This window comes from Ostrea edulis, chromosome 5 (assembly GCF_947568905.1).
Source record: "Ostrea edulis chromosome 5, xbOstEdul1.1, whole genome shotgun sequence".
Lineage (NCBI taxonomy): Eukaryota > Metazoa > Mollusca > Bivalvia > Ostreida > Ostreidae > Ostrea > Ostrea edulis.
This window is the reverse complement of record NC_079168.1, coordinates 18628255-18645283: the sequence shown is the minus strand read 5'-3', so window position 1 is coordinate 18645283 and position 17029 is coordinate 18628255. Positions and strand designations below refer to the sequence as shown.

Here is a 17029-nt window from a genome sequence, read left to right as displayed (position 1 = left end):
CAATGATATCAGATTGACAATGATTAAAGTTTATAGGTACCGGAACATTGTTCTGAAATGGTTTTTCTTCAAATTCTAGTTTATGCCCATCTGAGATGTTATTTAAAATCCACTTATCAGATGTTAATTTTTTCGATTCAGTTAAATGTTCTGATAAACCACCAGCAATAAAAGTAGAAATCTTTTACTTACATTCAGAACTGTGTTTGATATCTTCCTCGAGCTCCTCTGAAGCCTCTTGATTTGTTTGACCTGCCTCCTCTCTGAAAATTTCCGTAAGTTCCTCTGCCTCTGTATGCAGATTTCCATTTGAAGTTTTTTCAACCTCGAGATTGATATGAAGTTAATCTAGTAATTTGTTTATTGATTTACGATGCATCATTTATTTCTTTTATTGGTTTTGTAATATCACTAGGAAATAAAGTCTTTTTCCTTGAAGCAGAACACAATTGTAGAAAACGCTTTTGTACATAAGGTTTCAAGATGTATCTCCTTTTGATGTTCATTTCATCATTGGCACAATTGAAAGTCCCATGGCCTTTTGCACTTCTTGAAAAGTTTTGTCTCGTTGCTGTACGTTTGGAAATAATTTATTCCATATCTCTGAATTTATCATAGGAGGGATGATGTTTGTACAATGTTCAGGTATTTTCATCTCTTCGATATTATTTTTAATGTCTGCTTTTTTAGTGCAGCCCATTTGAATGAACTTGGACACATTTTCTGATATGGGTTCGCAAAACTTAGTTTCATCTTCAAAAATTTTTGGCATGCTAAATTCAGATTTTTCATCATCAAAAAGGACTTTAGGATCATTATCTGTGGAAAACATTTCGAATGTTTGATTTCAGTTTCCTGAATGAATTCTTCCATAGGAATTTCGTTCATACCAGAAGTCCTACATTCGGCACTCTATTGTGTTTCTTGAAACTGAAAGTTATCTGAACATCGTATTAATTCTTGCAAAGGAGAATATACTTGCGACGGATTAAAATCCTATTTTTGTTTATTGTTTGTCGTAGGTTAGTCCCCGTATTTTGCGTTTTATTTCTCTTTTCATCGGAGCTTTACTTTCTTTGCTTTTCCCAGAGCCTTTACCCGTTGAAGTGTTACTTTTGGTGTTAGGACGACTCGAATTTTCTCTAAGTTCGTCCTCATTGTTATGATTGTCAGGTTCCTCAGATTCGGAGGCGAAATGTCCGCTTGAATAGGACTTTCGTTCTCCGAACTAGACTCTGACAACTTTGGCATCTAATTAATGATTCACAATATTAAATTATGAACTGAAATGTGTAAGTTGTTAAACTTGTAACAACGTACCTCAAGTATACTGTCTCGCAGTATATATATTTTGCCAAACATTACGTGGGTGGCCAGATACACGTGGGCCTTTAACACGAAAGACACTGATTATGTTCAGTTACCTATATATATATATATATATATTATATATATATGATTCGATACGCAAGAGCTTGTTCTGCATATAGTCAGTTTTTAAATCAAGGCAAGCTACTGACAAACAAATTGATGGTACAGGGGTTTCAACATTCTCGATTGAAGTCAGCATTTCGCAAGTTCTATGGTCATTATAACCATCTAGTTTGTCAATACAACCTCGCATTGGGTCAAATGCTGTCTGACGTGTTTCATACCGATTGTTAAGCCGTTCTTGGCACACTGATTTTGACTGCGGATAACTCCGTTTACCTGATCAGGATATAGGGCTCACGGCGGGTGTGACCGGTCGACAGGGGATGCTTATTCCTCCTAAGCATCTGATCCTACCCCTGGTGTGTCCAGGGGTCCGTGTTTGTCCAACTATCTATTTTGTATTGATTTATGAGATTGTTTACTGTTCGTTATCTTCACCTTTCATGGTATCAGAATCACTCAGGGGTGAAAAATATCTTTAATTTTGATCACTTTTAAAGAAGGTACACGTGGACTTAGCGTGACACGATATTCGATTTAAACCTGAGTAAGGCATGAAGGCTCAATGAGGGAAAACCATGATGGGAATACTCAAAATGAATTAACATCAGATGTTATGAAATCAAGAATTGTGTTAGAGAATGACGATGAAACATCACATCAAGTTGATGACCATTTGGAATGAGTCACCTCATTCAGTTGCTCCCTGGATAGGGTCCCATTTGGCGCTGAGTTGTATTTTCTATTTTGTAATGCTTGTATGAGTTATGAGATTGATCACTGATCTTTATCGTCACCTTGTACAAGGTCGATGGAGCCTCTTCTTGTAAAGGGTTTGGTTCGGTGAGGGTAGGAGATTCAGCAGTTACATTTTGTTGGGGATCATCCGTGCTGGACGGGGTGACGCGCCTCCTTCCACGTGGTCTATGCACGGCGCGGGTCGGGGCAGCGTGTTGTTTCCTATTAGGCATTTTCTTTTACTCAATTGAAATATAGAATAGAGTTAATAAGATAGTGGTTTGCCAAAGTAAACAAGTAGGTAAACTAGGTTTTTGAAGTGTAGTACGGCGTGTTACACGAATCGTAATGGCGACATGGTGAATGTGATGAAAGCGCAATATGACGTCATAGGATAAGCTAATAGCCTGGAGTTACGGGTAGCACTAAAACCTGGGAACGACCTGTTATAGTTACTGTAGCAGAACGAGTGAAAACAAGTAGATATAAAATTAAGTAATCTGAGAAGTGGATAGAATCATGAAAGTGCAGCAAATTAAGATACGTTTCCCTTTGATAAATGGATTTAACCCCAAGTGGTTCAATCTTAATAATGTTTTTGTGCTAGCTGATAAACTGAATCTGGAAAGCTAGATTCATTTAGTTTAAAGATAATCAACACCTAGTTTGATTGAATTCTCCTTTAAAGAGTTGTTGCATGTTACTCAGGTGACCGCTAAGGTCCTTGTATCTCTTATTCATATGTACAAATGTATGCATTTCAATTTTGAGTAAATACATTACAATCATATCACGACAGAGATATCAATGTTGAAAACTGTGTCCTTTTTAGCTTGGATGTTGCGGTGTTACGAGTAATCTCGGCAGTTACATGTGCACGGGTTACGATTCGGTGAGTTTTCCTAATAAATGCATCGTATTTTGAGCAAACAACAAGCGTGATCGATCAATCCAGGAGTGGATGACTGTTTCAGTTTTCCACGGTGTGCTTAAGGGAACACGGTGAAGTTCTGTAGCCTATAAATGCTGGTGTTCCCATTGAAATCTGAAGTGCAATTAATGATTTTAATTGGATGCATACCGCAAAGTTTAATTCGCTTACATTGCCTTGAATGGGTGTCGTAGCCTGTATTCACTGCATAAGGAAATATGATGCGTACGTCTAAAAACTGAAAATATAGGTCGTTTACCCAAAGATTTTTGACATAAATCAAATCAATATATGAAAAAAGTCATTTTTCTTGTACTATTGTAAGCTATTGGTTTCAAACTGCTAATGATTTATAGCTATTATTTTAACATTATTTTTAAACTATAGAGAAATACCTGCTGGGGGAAATTCTCCAACACCATGACATCGTATTGTTCAACATACCTAAGCCTTGCTGTACTCTGCTTTGTGAATGAGGTATGTGTATCATATTTCATAAATCAGATTTTAATTTTGTGAATGAGGTATGTGTATTGTATTTCATAAATCAGATTTTAGTTTTGTGAATGAGGTATGTTCAAATCTGAGCTTTCAGTATACACTTTTATACAAATTACTATAATCTTCAACATACAACAAATGTACTCGGTGGTATCATTTCAGATGATACAACTCAGTTTTTGTGACATAGTGTATAGCCAGTTATTTGGTAAGAGACTACCATTTGCCCTAGCTAGGACCTGCATATCAAAACTTCGAAAAGCATGGAAAAGGTAGGGAAAACAACCATGATATGATAACAAAATACTGCGTTCCACGACTTCTCAAGATATGTACATATATTGGTCATTTTAGTGCTTTGTACAATTTTTAGTATTTGACCTTGTATCCATGTTGTTAATCCGATACTTCTAGGTGTTGTTGGAACTTAGTGTTTATATGGAGAGAGAGAGAGAGAGAGAGAGAGAGAGAGAGAGAGAGAGAGAGAGAGAGAGAGAGAGAGAGAGAGAGATTGTACAACTGCGTTCCACGACTTCTCAAGATATGTACATATATTGGTCGTTTTAGTGCTTTGTACAATTTTAGTATTTGACCTTAATTTGTAACCATGTTGTAGATCCGACACTTCTAGGTGTTGTTGGAACTTAGTGCTTATATGGAGAGAGAGAGAGAGAGAGAGAGAGAGAGAGAGAGAGAGAGAGAGTTAACTGTTTTGAAAAAATTGCAAATGATCACTAATTTGCTATACAATATATCCATTCTCTCGATTGACATCCCTAGAATTAACATTTTCTAGCAGTTTATGTTATTATTGAACTATGAATTGGGAGCAATTCTTAATTTACAAATATGCAATTGTTATTGTTCCGTTAATTGTATATAAGCTTCGACTACTGGTAGCAGATCTACTTTGAAATGCGAAAATTTTACATTTCTCCGTCTTATTTTGAAATTCTAAATATTCTTATTCGTTTTAGGTCATGGTCTTGCGTTTTGGCGAATTTGTGGAGAGTTTTGTCATGTGTAAGTAGCCTTTGATAAGCATTTGACAAATTCAGTCGATCAGCCATGTAACAATTAAAGACGGGATGAGGAGAATGATGATACTGATCACTGATGCACTTTGTGGTCCCCCGATGACCTATTACATTTGTGTCAGTGGTCGGTCATTCTTTGTCAGTTTTCATTAAAATTGATTTTTACATATTATAAAACAAACGTATTTGAGTATAGAGTTAATTAAAATTGTTTTTCTTTAGCTAATTCTCTTTGGTGTGAGACAAAACCTCCAAATTCAATATTGTCGTATCTGAAATAGTTCGGATCCTTGGGGAGGGAATGGATTGTAAGAACATGTTTTTGTTGTCTGACAAAGCTTGTAACAATATTGTCTTTGTACGGCTCATTATTACAACTGTATTTTAAAGGAACCTGGCACTAATTCCACTTTTGGTAATCGTACTTACATGTATACTCCAATTGCCCTTTCAAAAGATGAAATTCTTCAAAACCATGCTTCAGTTTTAGATACATTTAATGACTTTTCGACACTTTACAAGACCTTTCCTCACGATAAATTAAAGACTAGATTTTTTGATATCATAAACAGTTAGTTGCTTCTTCAACAAAAATGGAAAACGGAAATATTCCTATCTAGTGATCAGTCATCCAAAAAATTATTTTCTTAAACACCACTGATTCCACGCACATATACTTTAAAGTTGAAATAAAAAATATGCTAGAGTTCCTCATTGACAATATCTTCGTGGTCTTTGGTGATCAGGTCTCCCAACAGTCTGTCGGAATTCCTTTGGGCACAAATAGTGCTCCTTTGTTAGTTGACCTCTTTTTATATTCGGTGAACAGGGGATGCTAACTCCTCCTAGGCACCTGATCCTACCTCTGGTGTGTCCAGGGGTCCGTGTTTGCCCAACTATCTATTTTGTATTGGTTATAGGAGTTATGAGATTGATCATTGTTCCGTTATCTTCACCTTGCATTCATATGAAGCAGAATATATTTTTAAAAACTTCTACGTGAGAAGAAACAATCTCTTGCTGTGCTCTTTAATTCGACATTTAGATATATTGACGACGTTTTATTTATTAACAATAATTACTTTCATTCATATGTCGATTCGATATCGAAGTAAGACACCACAGAGTTGTCCACTTCTGCTTCATACTTAGATACCTTAATGAAAGTAGATATCAACGGCAAGCTAACCACTCAACTCTATGACAAACAGGATTATTTCAGGTTTTTCATCGTCAATTTCCAATATGTGTCTAGCATATCCCATTATCACCTGAATATGTTGTTTATATCTCTCAAATGCTTCGATACGCAAGAGCTTGTTCTGCGTATGGTCAATTTTTAAATCGAGTCAAGGTACTGACAAACAACTTGATGGTACAGGGGTTGCAACAGTCTTGATTGAAGTCAGCATTTCGCAAATTATATGGTCGTTATAACGATCTAGTTTACCAATACAACCTATCATTGCGTCAAATTTTGTCTGACGTGTTTCATACCAATTGTTAGGCCATTCTTGGCACACTGATTTTGAATACGGATAACTCCGTTTACCTGATCATGATATACTGCTCAGGGCGGGTTTGGCCGGTCGACAAAGGATGCTTACTCCTCCTACGCACCTGATCCCACCTCTGGTGTGTCCAGGGATCCGTGTTTGCCCAATTATCATTTGTATTGATTATAGGATTTATGAGATTGATCACTGTTCGTTATCTTCACCTTTCATCCTTGGGATGGGAATGGATTGGTCATATCGATAGTCAAGATGCATTGAAAACAAAGTAAGTGTACAGTTATGATGATCAGCATGGGAAAGGCATAAGTTTGTAAAAATTATGATCCTTGGGTCAGGGCTTCAGTCTGCAGTGTGGCGCAAAATTGGTCATTTCGTTAAAATACAATATTGTACCTACATTACTTTAAGAGTTTATTTTTCACTACATCACATGCAGTATTCAGACTGGATGTGTAGTTATGGTGTACATGAAGACATCTAACATTTCTGAATTTCATAAACCCTGGAGTAGAGGTGAAGGCTATTCGAAGGAGTTAAATGGTCATATATTTTAAATGCTTTAAAACTGTTCTTAGGTTTTCAAAATCATGAACTTTATAAAAGTATTCTCCCACTCCCTAAAATTCCCCGTGCTTTATAAAAGTATTCTCACACTCCCTAGAATTCCCCGTGCTTTATAAAAGTATTCTCACACTCCCTAGAATTTCCCATGCTTTATAAAAGTATTCTCACACTCCCTAGAATTTCCCATGCTTTATAAAAGTATTCTCCCACTCCCTAGAATTCCCCGTGCTTTATAAAAGTATTCTCACACTCCCTAGAATTTCCCATGCTTTATAAAAGTATTCTCACACTCCCTAGAATTTCCCATGCTTTATAAAAGTATTCTCCCACTCCCTAGAATTCCCCGTGCTTTATAAAAGTATTCTCACACTCCCTAGAATTTCCCATGCTTTATAAAAGTATTCTCACACTCCGTAGAATTCCCCGTGCTTTATAAAAGTATTCTCACACTCCCTAGAATTCCCCGTGCTTTATAAAAGTATTCTCACACTCCCTAGAATTCCCCGTGCTTTATAAGAGTATTCTCACGCTCCCTAGAATTCCCCGTGCTTTATAAAAGTATTCTCACACTCCCTAGAATTCCCCGTGCTTTATAAGAGTATTCTCCCATTCCCTAGAATTTCCATGCTTTATAAAAGTATTCTCCCATTCCCTAGAATTTCCCATGCTTGTCAGTCAAGATATTGGAATAGCCATCGATGCGTTCTTCAAAGTTCGTTTTTTTTATTGACATTGTGACGTCAATTTTATCATATAATGAGGTATTGTGATGTCATTGCGATTTATTGACAAATGAACCACAATGTATTAAAGCATGTCATAGCAAAACCATACTGGAAAGTGAAGGTTATAAGCCTCTAATAGAATTGGGTTTCAGGCTATGGAGCGTATAGGTTTTCAACTGATCTTGAATAGGTTATGTTGATACGATCCTAGAAGTTAGGACATAGCGTATTGCATATCACATACTACGGGGCAGAGTATGAGAATTGTTACGGTGGGTTGGGTTGGAAAAGCAAGTCTTAAAAATAAAACTTAACTAAATGATAATGTTGCATACAATATATAATTTGAAAGGTACATTTGAGGGATGTTCTGGGGATGATGTGAAGTTTGTTCACATTGTGCAAATCTTGATATCAAAAATGGATCGATTGATTGTATATTGCTTAATGTCCCTCTCGAGAATATTTCATTCATATGGAGACGCCACCACCGCCGGTGAAGGGCTGCAAAATTTAGGCCTATGCTCGGCGCTTACGATCTTTGAGCAGGGAGGTATCTTTCTCTTGCCACACCTGCTGTGCCGTGGGACTTCGGTTTTTGCGGTCTCATTAGAAGGACTGCCCCATTTATTCGCCTCTTACGACAAACAGGGAATACTGAATACATATTCTAATAGGGATCCCCACGGGATAAAAAAAAAATGGGAGGGGAAATATAAATTTTAGAAAAAATAGCCATAGTTAACGATCTTTAATTCTGATCGACAAAAGATTATCTTAGTTGTCAGATGAAAGACTCGTTTGGTACACGTACTACCTACGGTTAACATTTCTAGACAACCAGTTAATTTTGTAACAGCAGGTCAAATGAAATTGACAGTTTACCGTGGGTTTCCTTTCAATTTCCAACACTGCTATGCCAGTCATAATTACTAGTATCTGTCGAATTCTTTAAAATATATTCTCTTGATTTTGACAGATTCCTGCTATCTCCCTTTTATGCCTTGGTGTAATGTTACGGAACGACAACCAAATGACTGGAGCATTCGTGGAACCAATCTATACCTATATATACCTCCTTGGACTCAATTTTATAGACATCATCGATGGACTGAGTATTCTAATGATCGTCCTTGGGTGTTTGGAGTTATTCGTAAATCTACTTTCATTGACCAGTGATTTGGTTGTCCACAGCAAGATAAAAAGTATAGTGGTAAATAAATCCAATTTTACTATATTTCATTGATGTATGCACCGTTGTGATCCTGTTTATGTCTCATGGGAAATACTTTCTGTCCGTCTCTCTGTCACAAAATCTTGTGAACTCCTATGTGGCTTATCAGATATATTTGAAACAAACTTTGAGCAATGCTTCATTGCCATTTGTAGATGTGCATATTGTCGGGACGTGAGGGTCCAATTATTAGTTCCGTACCGGTTTCTAAAACCGAATGGGACTATAGGTGTATTCTCTGTCTGTGCGCCAGTCCGTCCCTTTATCTGTCAGTCAGTCTGTCCCATTAAGTTTTCCAGACTTTTCCATAATCATAATGCTTGCGATGATTCATTTGAAACTTGCAGCGTGGTTTCAGAGTGGCAGGCTACATTTCAAGGCCAAATTTCGGAACGTATGATAGACAGGTGTGAAATAAATTAATTTCTAAATTGTTACATTTTATATTCATCGGAATTGTGTTCCGATGGAAAAACTGTAAAAGAAGGACATCTGAAAAGAGGCAATCACGAAACTCGGTCGTTGATTGTGTAAATAATCAATTCATTAATTTAACATTCGAGCTCATTTTTCGCAAAAGGAACTTATCAATGAAAATATATATCAAATATGTGAATCAAACAAGTATTTTTTCTGTTGTCGGTGAGCGGAGTCTGAACAATCGGCAGTATTCAATTTACCGCATTCCTGCAATCCGACTGAAATTGTGGTAATTCGAAATTGGCCTTCGAAGAGTTGATAGGAAGTAGTGTTACGAACAGGGTTCAGAAGTCCTTTATAAGCAATTAAAATGCATATATGAATGTTATATCGGTGTGTTGTTTTGTGTTCCAGTTGCACGATTATTTCCCCTACATATTTTTTTGAAAGACGGTGATCTATATTTGATGCTTTTTGAACTGCATCGAAACGAGGCAAACTGTACGTCGTATGATTACAGAGTATACCGAATTTTCTTGATTGTGTTATAATTATAGCTATGAAACCCAAATGTAGTGTGTGACATTTAGAATATATACTATATGTGTATGATTGAATTGAAAAATGATAAGAGTTCTGAATAAGACTATTTCATCCCTGATAAAAACATATATATGAACAACGAAACATCAAACTAATTCATGAAACTTCGAACAATACTTCAATGTAATTTGTAGATGTGCATATTTCGGGACAGGAGGGTTCAATAAATTTTTTTATTGTTATCCTAGTTATAGTGGTTCTAAGAGGGGTGGAGTGTTTAAAATAGCTCGTGAACACTTCTCTTATAAGGCCCATCGGGCAGCCTTGAAATTTTGTACAATGCATTATTATCATTTGGAGTAGAAGGTATAAAATAGTTTATAATGTTTCTCCTTTATGGTGTATTGAATACCTTGAAACTGTTAACCGTGCTTCATTACAATTCAATGATGTACATATCATTGGTGCCTAAGGATCCAATTATCATGTCTCCCCTCTTCCAGGTGGAAACATTGCTTTTGCACTTACTGTCAGTCTATCCATCTGTCTGTCACAAAATTGTAAACACTTCTACTCCTGCGGCTCATCGATAGACTTGAATTCTTTGTGCAATGCTTCATTTTGTAGATGTGCATATGATCTGGATGAGAGAATCGAATTATTTTCCCAAACGTTATAGTGGATCTAAGAGGGCTGGAGGACTTGAAACTTTGTAGAATGCTTCATTGTCATTTGTAGATGTGCATATTGTCGGGTCAGGAGGATCCGGTTGTTATCCTGAAACTTATAGTGGATCTAGAAGGGATGCAGGGTGTAAAATGGCTTGCGAGCACATTTCATATACATGTATGTTTTATCCGATAGACTTGAAACTTTGTACATTACTTCATTGCCATTTACAGATGTGCATATTGTCGGATCAGGAGGATCCAATTGTTATACTTAAGTTATATTGGATCTGTGAGGGGTGCGTGGTGTAAGATGACTTGTGAATCCTTCTACATTTATATAGATTATCGGATAGCCCTGAAATTTTGTACAACACTTCATTATAATTTAATGATGTTCACATTGTTCTGACCCAGGGATCTGATAATTTCCTACCATTTACAGTGGATCAAAGAGGAATGTTTGGTAGCTTTTTACGTACTATGTTCATTTCCTACTGGTGCCAAAGCACAGCAATTATTATTTTTGTATCAAATACAACAATGACATTGGTCACATCAATGTTGAATCTTTTCGCCATGTTTTTCCTCAATGCACAAAGTGCAATTAATAATGTCTATTATTCCTGATTATGCTTCTACTCCATACCATGCAGTGCATTAAGGAGAAGAGGTGTAACTGAAGCACTTTCAATTTGGGGAGCTGGGGAGACATTTGTTTTTAATAAAGAAAAACAAATTATATTTCATTGATGTATACACTATTTTGATCGTATTTCTTTGATGTTTACATCGCTTTTATTGTATTTCATTGGTCTATACATTGCTTTGATCGTATTTCATTGGACTATAAACGGCTTTGATCGTATTTCATTGGTTTATACACCGCCTTGATTGTATTTCATTTATCTATACACTGCTCTGAGCGTATTGCATTGGTATATACTCTACTTTGAGCGTATTTCATTGGTCTATACACTGCTTTCGTCGTATTTCATTGATGTATATAGTTAATTGATATGCGACATATCAATTTTTACATCCTGTAGGAAGTATCACGTTCACTGCTACTTGTTTTGTTTATTTTTTCACATGAATGATTGGAAAGTCTGAATAAAAACGGCTACAGTACTACATGTATATAAATGTCATTATTTGCAATAGTGTAGTAATCGTACAAATGATGCAAACACCTGTTTCCAGAAATGCACATGTATATGTAGAATACCTCTCTTTACAGATTATCGTCGTCAAAAGCTTCATGATGACTCTGAAGATTATATGGCTGGGTTTAGTCATAAATCTAGTTGTTCAGGTAATGTCATTGTGTGAGAAAACTGACACTATGTAAGTTTTTCTAAAGAATTTCAATAGCTTTACATCAAGTTGACATTCATAAGAGGAATATAGATCGCAGGCATTAATATCGCTTGGGTTCGAATGTACTGTGAAAAAAATATGTAAAGGTACATATATAAAACTATGAATATAGGGTACCCAAGTTAGCCGATTTAAAAACCGAGCCAAATGGTATAAAATTCTACTCTGTATTCTAATATATTCATACATAATTAATCTACATTATTACCAAAGTTCATCCCGAAATATCGTGTTCTTCCCAGGATAAGCAAGAACGGCTATCATTTTTTACTGGAAATTTACCTGGGTCTTGGCATTATACTACTGAACAGAATCAGTTTGAAATTCAACAAGCAATTACATAGAATGTGCAACATTAGATACCATTCGTCTTACTCAAAATTGATTGAAGTCCGTAATTGCTCAAAGTGATTGAAAATTGTAAAAGAGCAATGTATCTTTATAAAGACCTTGTAAAAGCTTAATTTATGTACTATATTGAATTAGCATTACTCAGAATTAATATTTGAGTCTCTAAATCGTTTGGGTCCTGTCATTCTTCTTTGGGGGTAAATAAAGGATCAATATTTATGTTTCATTGCTATTTTTCGATCCCTAAGAATAGGATCTTCATAGAGTCTGAACATATTGAGAATTTCAGATGATAATGTGATTATTTTTAAAAAAAAAAATTGTGATTTTCATTTCAAGCATCAGAACTATTTGTATCATCCATTGTAATGTATTCGTTTGAATGCACACTAGTCGTGTGTGACTGGTCAACAGGGGATGCTTTCTCCTAATATAAGCATCCGTCCGATCCCACCTCTGGTATATCCAAGGATCCATGTTTGTCCTACTCTTCATTTTGTATTCGTCATGGGATCTTTGGGATTGATCACTGTTCCTCGCGTTCACCTTGTCGTCTATATGTCATAGCAAGTAAAGGAAACATCGATAAGCCATATAAATCCAATAAGTGTTTCAAATGCAACACAACCGCTAATCACTTCTGTGTATTGCAATTCACATAAAATTTGTTACGCGGTAATATAGTGGTTTGGACGTTCGCGTTTTAACTAGGATATCCGGATCCAGGTTCATGTTTTCGACATTTAACATAACTCTACCTTCGCTAAGCTCCGTCTGGACTTAGAAGTGAAAGTCACGGGTCTGTCAGATGGATATGCATTAAACACAGAGGTCTCTTATCACAATAGACGTTGGCACGATAAAGAACCCTAATTGCTACGACCTTGAGTGCCATGTAATGATTGAAATTGTGGCATTTCAGCTGATTGAAAGCTTTTGATGTGTCTCTATATGAGTACAAAATTTTGAATTGGACGTAAATAATATACATATGTACAAACAAATCTGTGTCCTCAAATAAGGAGCCTGAAAAACCAGTGTGGCATGTGTTGTCACCTAAGTGACTTTTGATCATAGCATACAATAGATTTCACTAACCACGAGAATTTGAAAGCGGCGTTGAAGTAGAGGAAAGAGTTGTTGAAATTCAAACTTCCTATCCCGGTGCAGATAAGAAAAGAAGATAAATGGCGCTAACCCTATCCTTAAACTTGCGATTGCTTCTTATTCTGATTAGTCATCCTTCTTGTTCGCGTGCCAAACGGGTCCTTAAATGCTAAAAAGTGATAATTTTGACAAGAATTCGGAGTCTTCGTCAAAGGAGGACATTTATATATTGATTTCTTTTCAATCCTTTATTCAATGATATAAATTCAATGGAAATTTTGACTGCAACACAACCTCTGTTCATGTCTATGCATTGTATTTAACGTTTACATAATTGGCTACTTATGTCCCCCTTAAATAATGAAACATGATAACACAATAATGAAAGATATGTCGTGTTGTGTCATCTCGGGCATTTTATCAGTTCACCTGAGTAAACTCAAATGACCTATTGCAATTGGTTGTCGTGCGTCGTCCGTCAACAATTGAAATTTTTAAAACTTCTTCTTGATAACTACTATTCTTTTCAAATTTGGTATAAAGCGTATTTGGGACAAGATGGATATACATTATAAATCACAGGATTCCTACACCACTGGGGGCCGAAAGGGCGGGGTGAATATCGTTGAAGATTGACGAATTTTCAAAAATCTTCACTGCAACCGAAGATGTGTGAAAAATAAATAAAAGCATAGCGATCGAGAGCAGGAAAGCCTCTACCATAATTGTAATTTTCATGATCCCCGGGTTAGGAGTTCTGACCCCAGGATGGGTCCGAACTTAGTATATAGTGTTTATGTGTAAAACACTTAAAGCTGACATGAATTAATAATTATGTACACCTTTTTCATCTTATCCGCCATATTTCTCTCAGGTAGCCCAATTTACTCTACCCGTATATACCCAAAATGTGATTGTCACACCTGAGTGATTTTTCTAGGTGGACTCGACCAGTGCATATCTCCAATAGTAATAAATAGGGAATGCGAAACAAATAAAATCCCATTTTAAAACATTATGCTTTGCTCAAAATTACAAAATATTTATTCTATACCAATGCAACATTCCGAAAGTTTAGATAATTTAGAAAAAAACAGCTTTTCTTGCATACTTGCAAGTGCATGCAAGTAGTTGCAGTTTCTTATGAAATAAATGCGGAGAAATCATTTGCCAATTACATACTGATAGAATGGAATAAGCAAAGGGCATAAAATATGTTATTTATATCAATTCTCGCAAAATACAGGTGCATGCCATATGCGTAATATGTAATGCACATGGCATATTCGCCAAAAAAAACAAAACACGTATCAAATACGGACGTCTATTCAACAGGTATCGGAGATGTGCACTTACCGAAAATATTAGATTCTCTTTATTCTGATAAATCCACGAAACAAAATGATAAACTCCATTTGTATCTCGTTAGAACTTTACAACACGTTGTCATTCCATTATACAGACTGCGACACACTTCACCCGTGCCAAACAGGGTGTCTTCAATCAGGGGAGATGTCAGAGTCGAAATTTTTTCTTGTATTGAATGCTTGTCTGGTCGAGGTTTTGCAGTTTACAGAAATCGGGAATCTAATCATATACACTGAGCATCTGGTTGGATATATTGCGTGCTCAATTCAAAATTCCTCTATGATCATATACAAACTTGGATATACAAATAAGGGAATAATGATCGAAAATATGCATCTGTTTAAAAATGCGGGTATTACAGCTGTATTACATTTGCAATCCATAATAAACAGTTGATTACACAAAGACACATATAAAAGGAAATGTATAAACGAAAATATAGTTTTATCGTTTCTTTAGGAACCACATAATTATTTACGGTCTCTGTATGTCCATATTCGTCGATTGAACAGGAGAGAGAGAGAGAGACTGTCCTACTTCGATGTACAATATATCATTTCACAGAAGGAAAAAAAATATCAGTTTAAACTGTGCATGTACAAAATACTGACTTTGTGTGTCAGAATAACGGGAAAAAAGTAAATTGTCAAAAAAGTGGCGAGAGCAGATCAGCCCAGCCTCCCTGCCCACCCCAACCCTCTGTATACGTGCCTGAAACAACATATCAGTTCGTGTTGAAAGAAAGGTGCATATCTGCATTTCATTAAATTCCAAAGGAGCTCGAATTTATTTGTTCCCCTATTAATTATTTTGTATGCAAGATTCGTTCCCGAATTTAGAATCATGCTTTCAGTCAGAGCAGAAATGAATTCATTTTGAAGTACATCTAGTTTGAATGCAAATGTGGGGTTCCTTCTTTTAATTTCATCAGACTCATTAGAACCCCCTCACCCAAATTATGCAGCTTTGTTTTTATCGATATCTAAATCGGCATATGAATCCGGATATAAATTATATAATGTTTTTTCGTGATCATATAGATATCGATATTAGAAAATGTTTATACTCTTGTCTTTTGCATATCCTACTAATGCATTACAGTAGATCGACACTGTATCATATCAAATAAAACCTCAACACGAATTTTACTGATTTATGAATACTAACATCTTATCGAATATTTTCGACGTACAGCGGTATGTCTATTTTCAGAATATATCCATTGCGCCAGATCTACGAAATGCAAATAATCATTATGGCATGTTACAGAAACGTTAAAATAGTCCTGCAATGCATGCATGTGATTTTTTCTGAATACATGTATGTATGTATTCGTGAATGAAGTTCCTACGCTTGAAAATATCTTGGCCTTTATGCATTTTGTTTTGTGATATTGGTTTACCATTCCTTACACTGTGTAAATGAAGGAACACTTGGTAAAGGGTGCAATTCTACACCATGCAATTAGTATACATGCATGTGTTGAAAAGAAAAATGTACATGTAATAACCAGACATATATCGTCATTTTTCATGGGGGGGGGGTACAACAGGAAGAAAAGAATGGAAAATTGGAGTCTTAAAAATTTCTTGCCCTTCAAAATGATAGTTGAAAAAGATGAACGAAAACAGCAATAAAAAAACAACAACAAACAAACCAAGATGTTTTATCCGATGTTCAAAGTCATAATGTGGGGTGAAGAGTTAAAAGAGTCTTTTACTTTGACAGCCTCAATAATTTCCCCCTACACTTCATTTGCTTACATCGTTGGGGCTGGGATGGGGTGGTTAGAGTCCTCTACTATGAGTGCCTCATAATATCTTCATTTTCTTAATTGGTGGTGGTGTGTGTCTTCAACTATTGTATCAGAACTTTCAAGCTGGGGTCAAGTTTGGGGGGGGGGTGTCACCCAATATTTTTTTTACTTGCATTACAAAATAACGACCTCTCACTTCTGTCGGCGCCGGTTCGAAACCCGCTCGCGCCGGTAAGTGAGAAAGATTCCCAGTTTATTTTCGGAAGGTCGGTGGTCTCTTCCCAGTTACATTGTATCTGGGTTCTCTCTTCCACCAACAAAAACTGGGCGCCACCAGATAACTGAAAAATTGTTGAGTGTGGCGGAAAACATAAAAAAAACCAAACAAACAAAATAACAAAAAAAAAAGGATATTGTTATCAAAGATGGGTGACAGACACTCTTTTCCCCTCCCTTGATTCTATGTACCTTTGTACTTGACCTTTGTATTTGGGAGAGGGCCTATATAGGCTATGGCTGTTGCCCAATCCTATTGAGTTTCTCAATAAAATATGTTTAAATCAAAAAAAAAAATTATGTGCTTGATAACTACGCATATGATAAACTCAGTTATTACATTTTGCATTACTACATTTTGCGTCGAGTTTCATCGCAGAATGCAATAAAGCAAAATGTTATAGATATATAAGATCTATTGAGCGCCGAATTAGCATAAAATGAAGAAATTGAAAATAACATTATTTAAAGATATGTTC

General features: G+C 36.0%; 1 protein-coding gene across 1 annotated transcript in view; it reads left to right on the top strand.

Moving 5' to 3' along the window:
• Positions 1-17029, top strand: part of LOC125651286 (uncharacterized) — an 81256-nt gene that overhangs the window by 26697 nt on the left and 37530 nt on the right. The window contains exons 7-12 of the mRNA XM_056166862.1: positions 3005-3064; positions 3491-3580; positions 3767-3876; positions 4582-4627; positions 8427-8660; positions 11553-11627. Of these exons, the coding sequence (XP_056022837.1) occupies positions 3005-3064; positions 3491-3580; positions 3767-3876; positions 4582-4627; positions 8427-8660; positions 11553-11627 (615 nt within the window). The remainder of the gene's footprint in view (positions 1-3004; positions 3065-3490; positions 3581-3766; positions 3877-4581; positions 4628-8426; positions 8661-11552; positions 11628-17029) is intronic.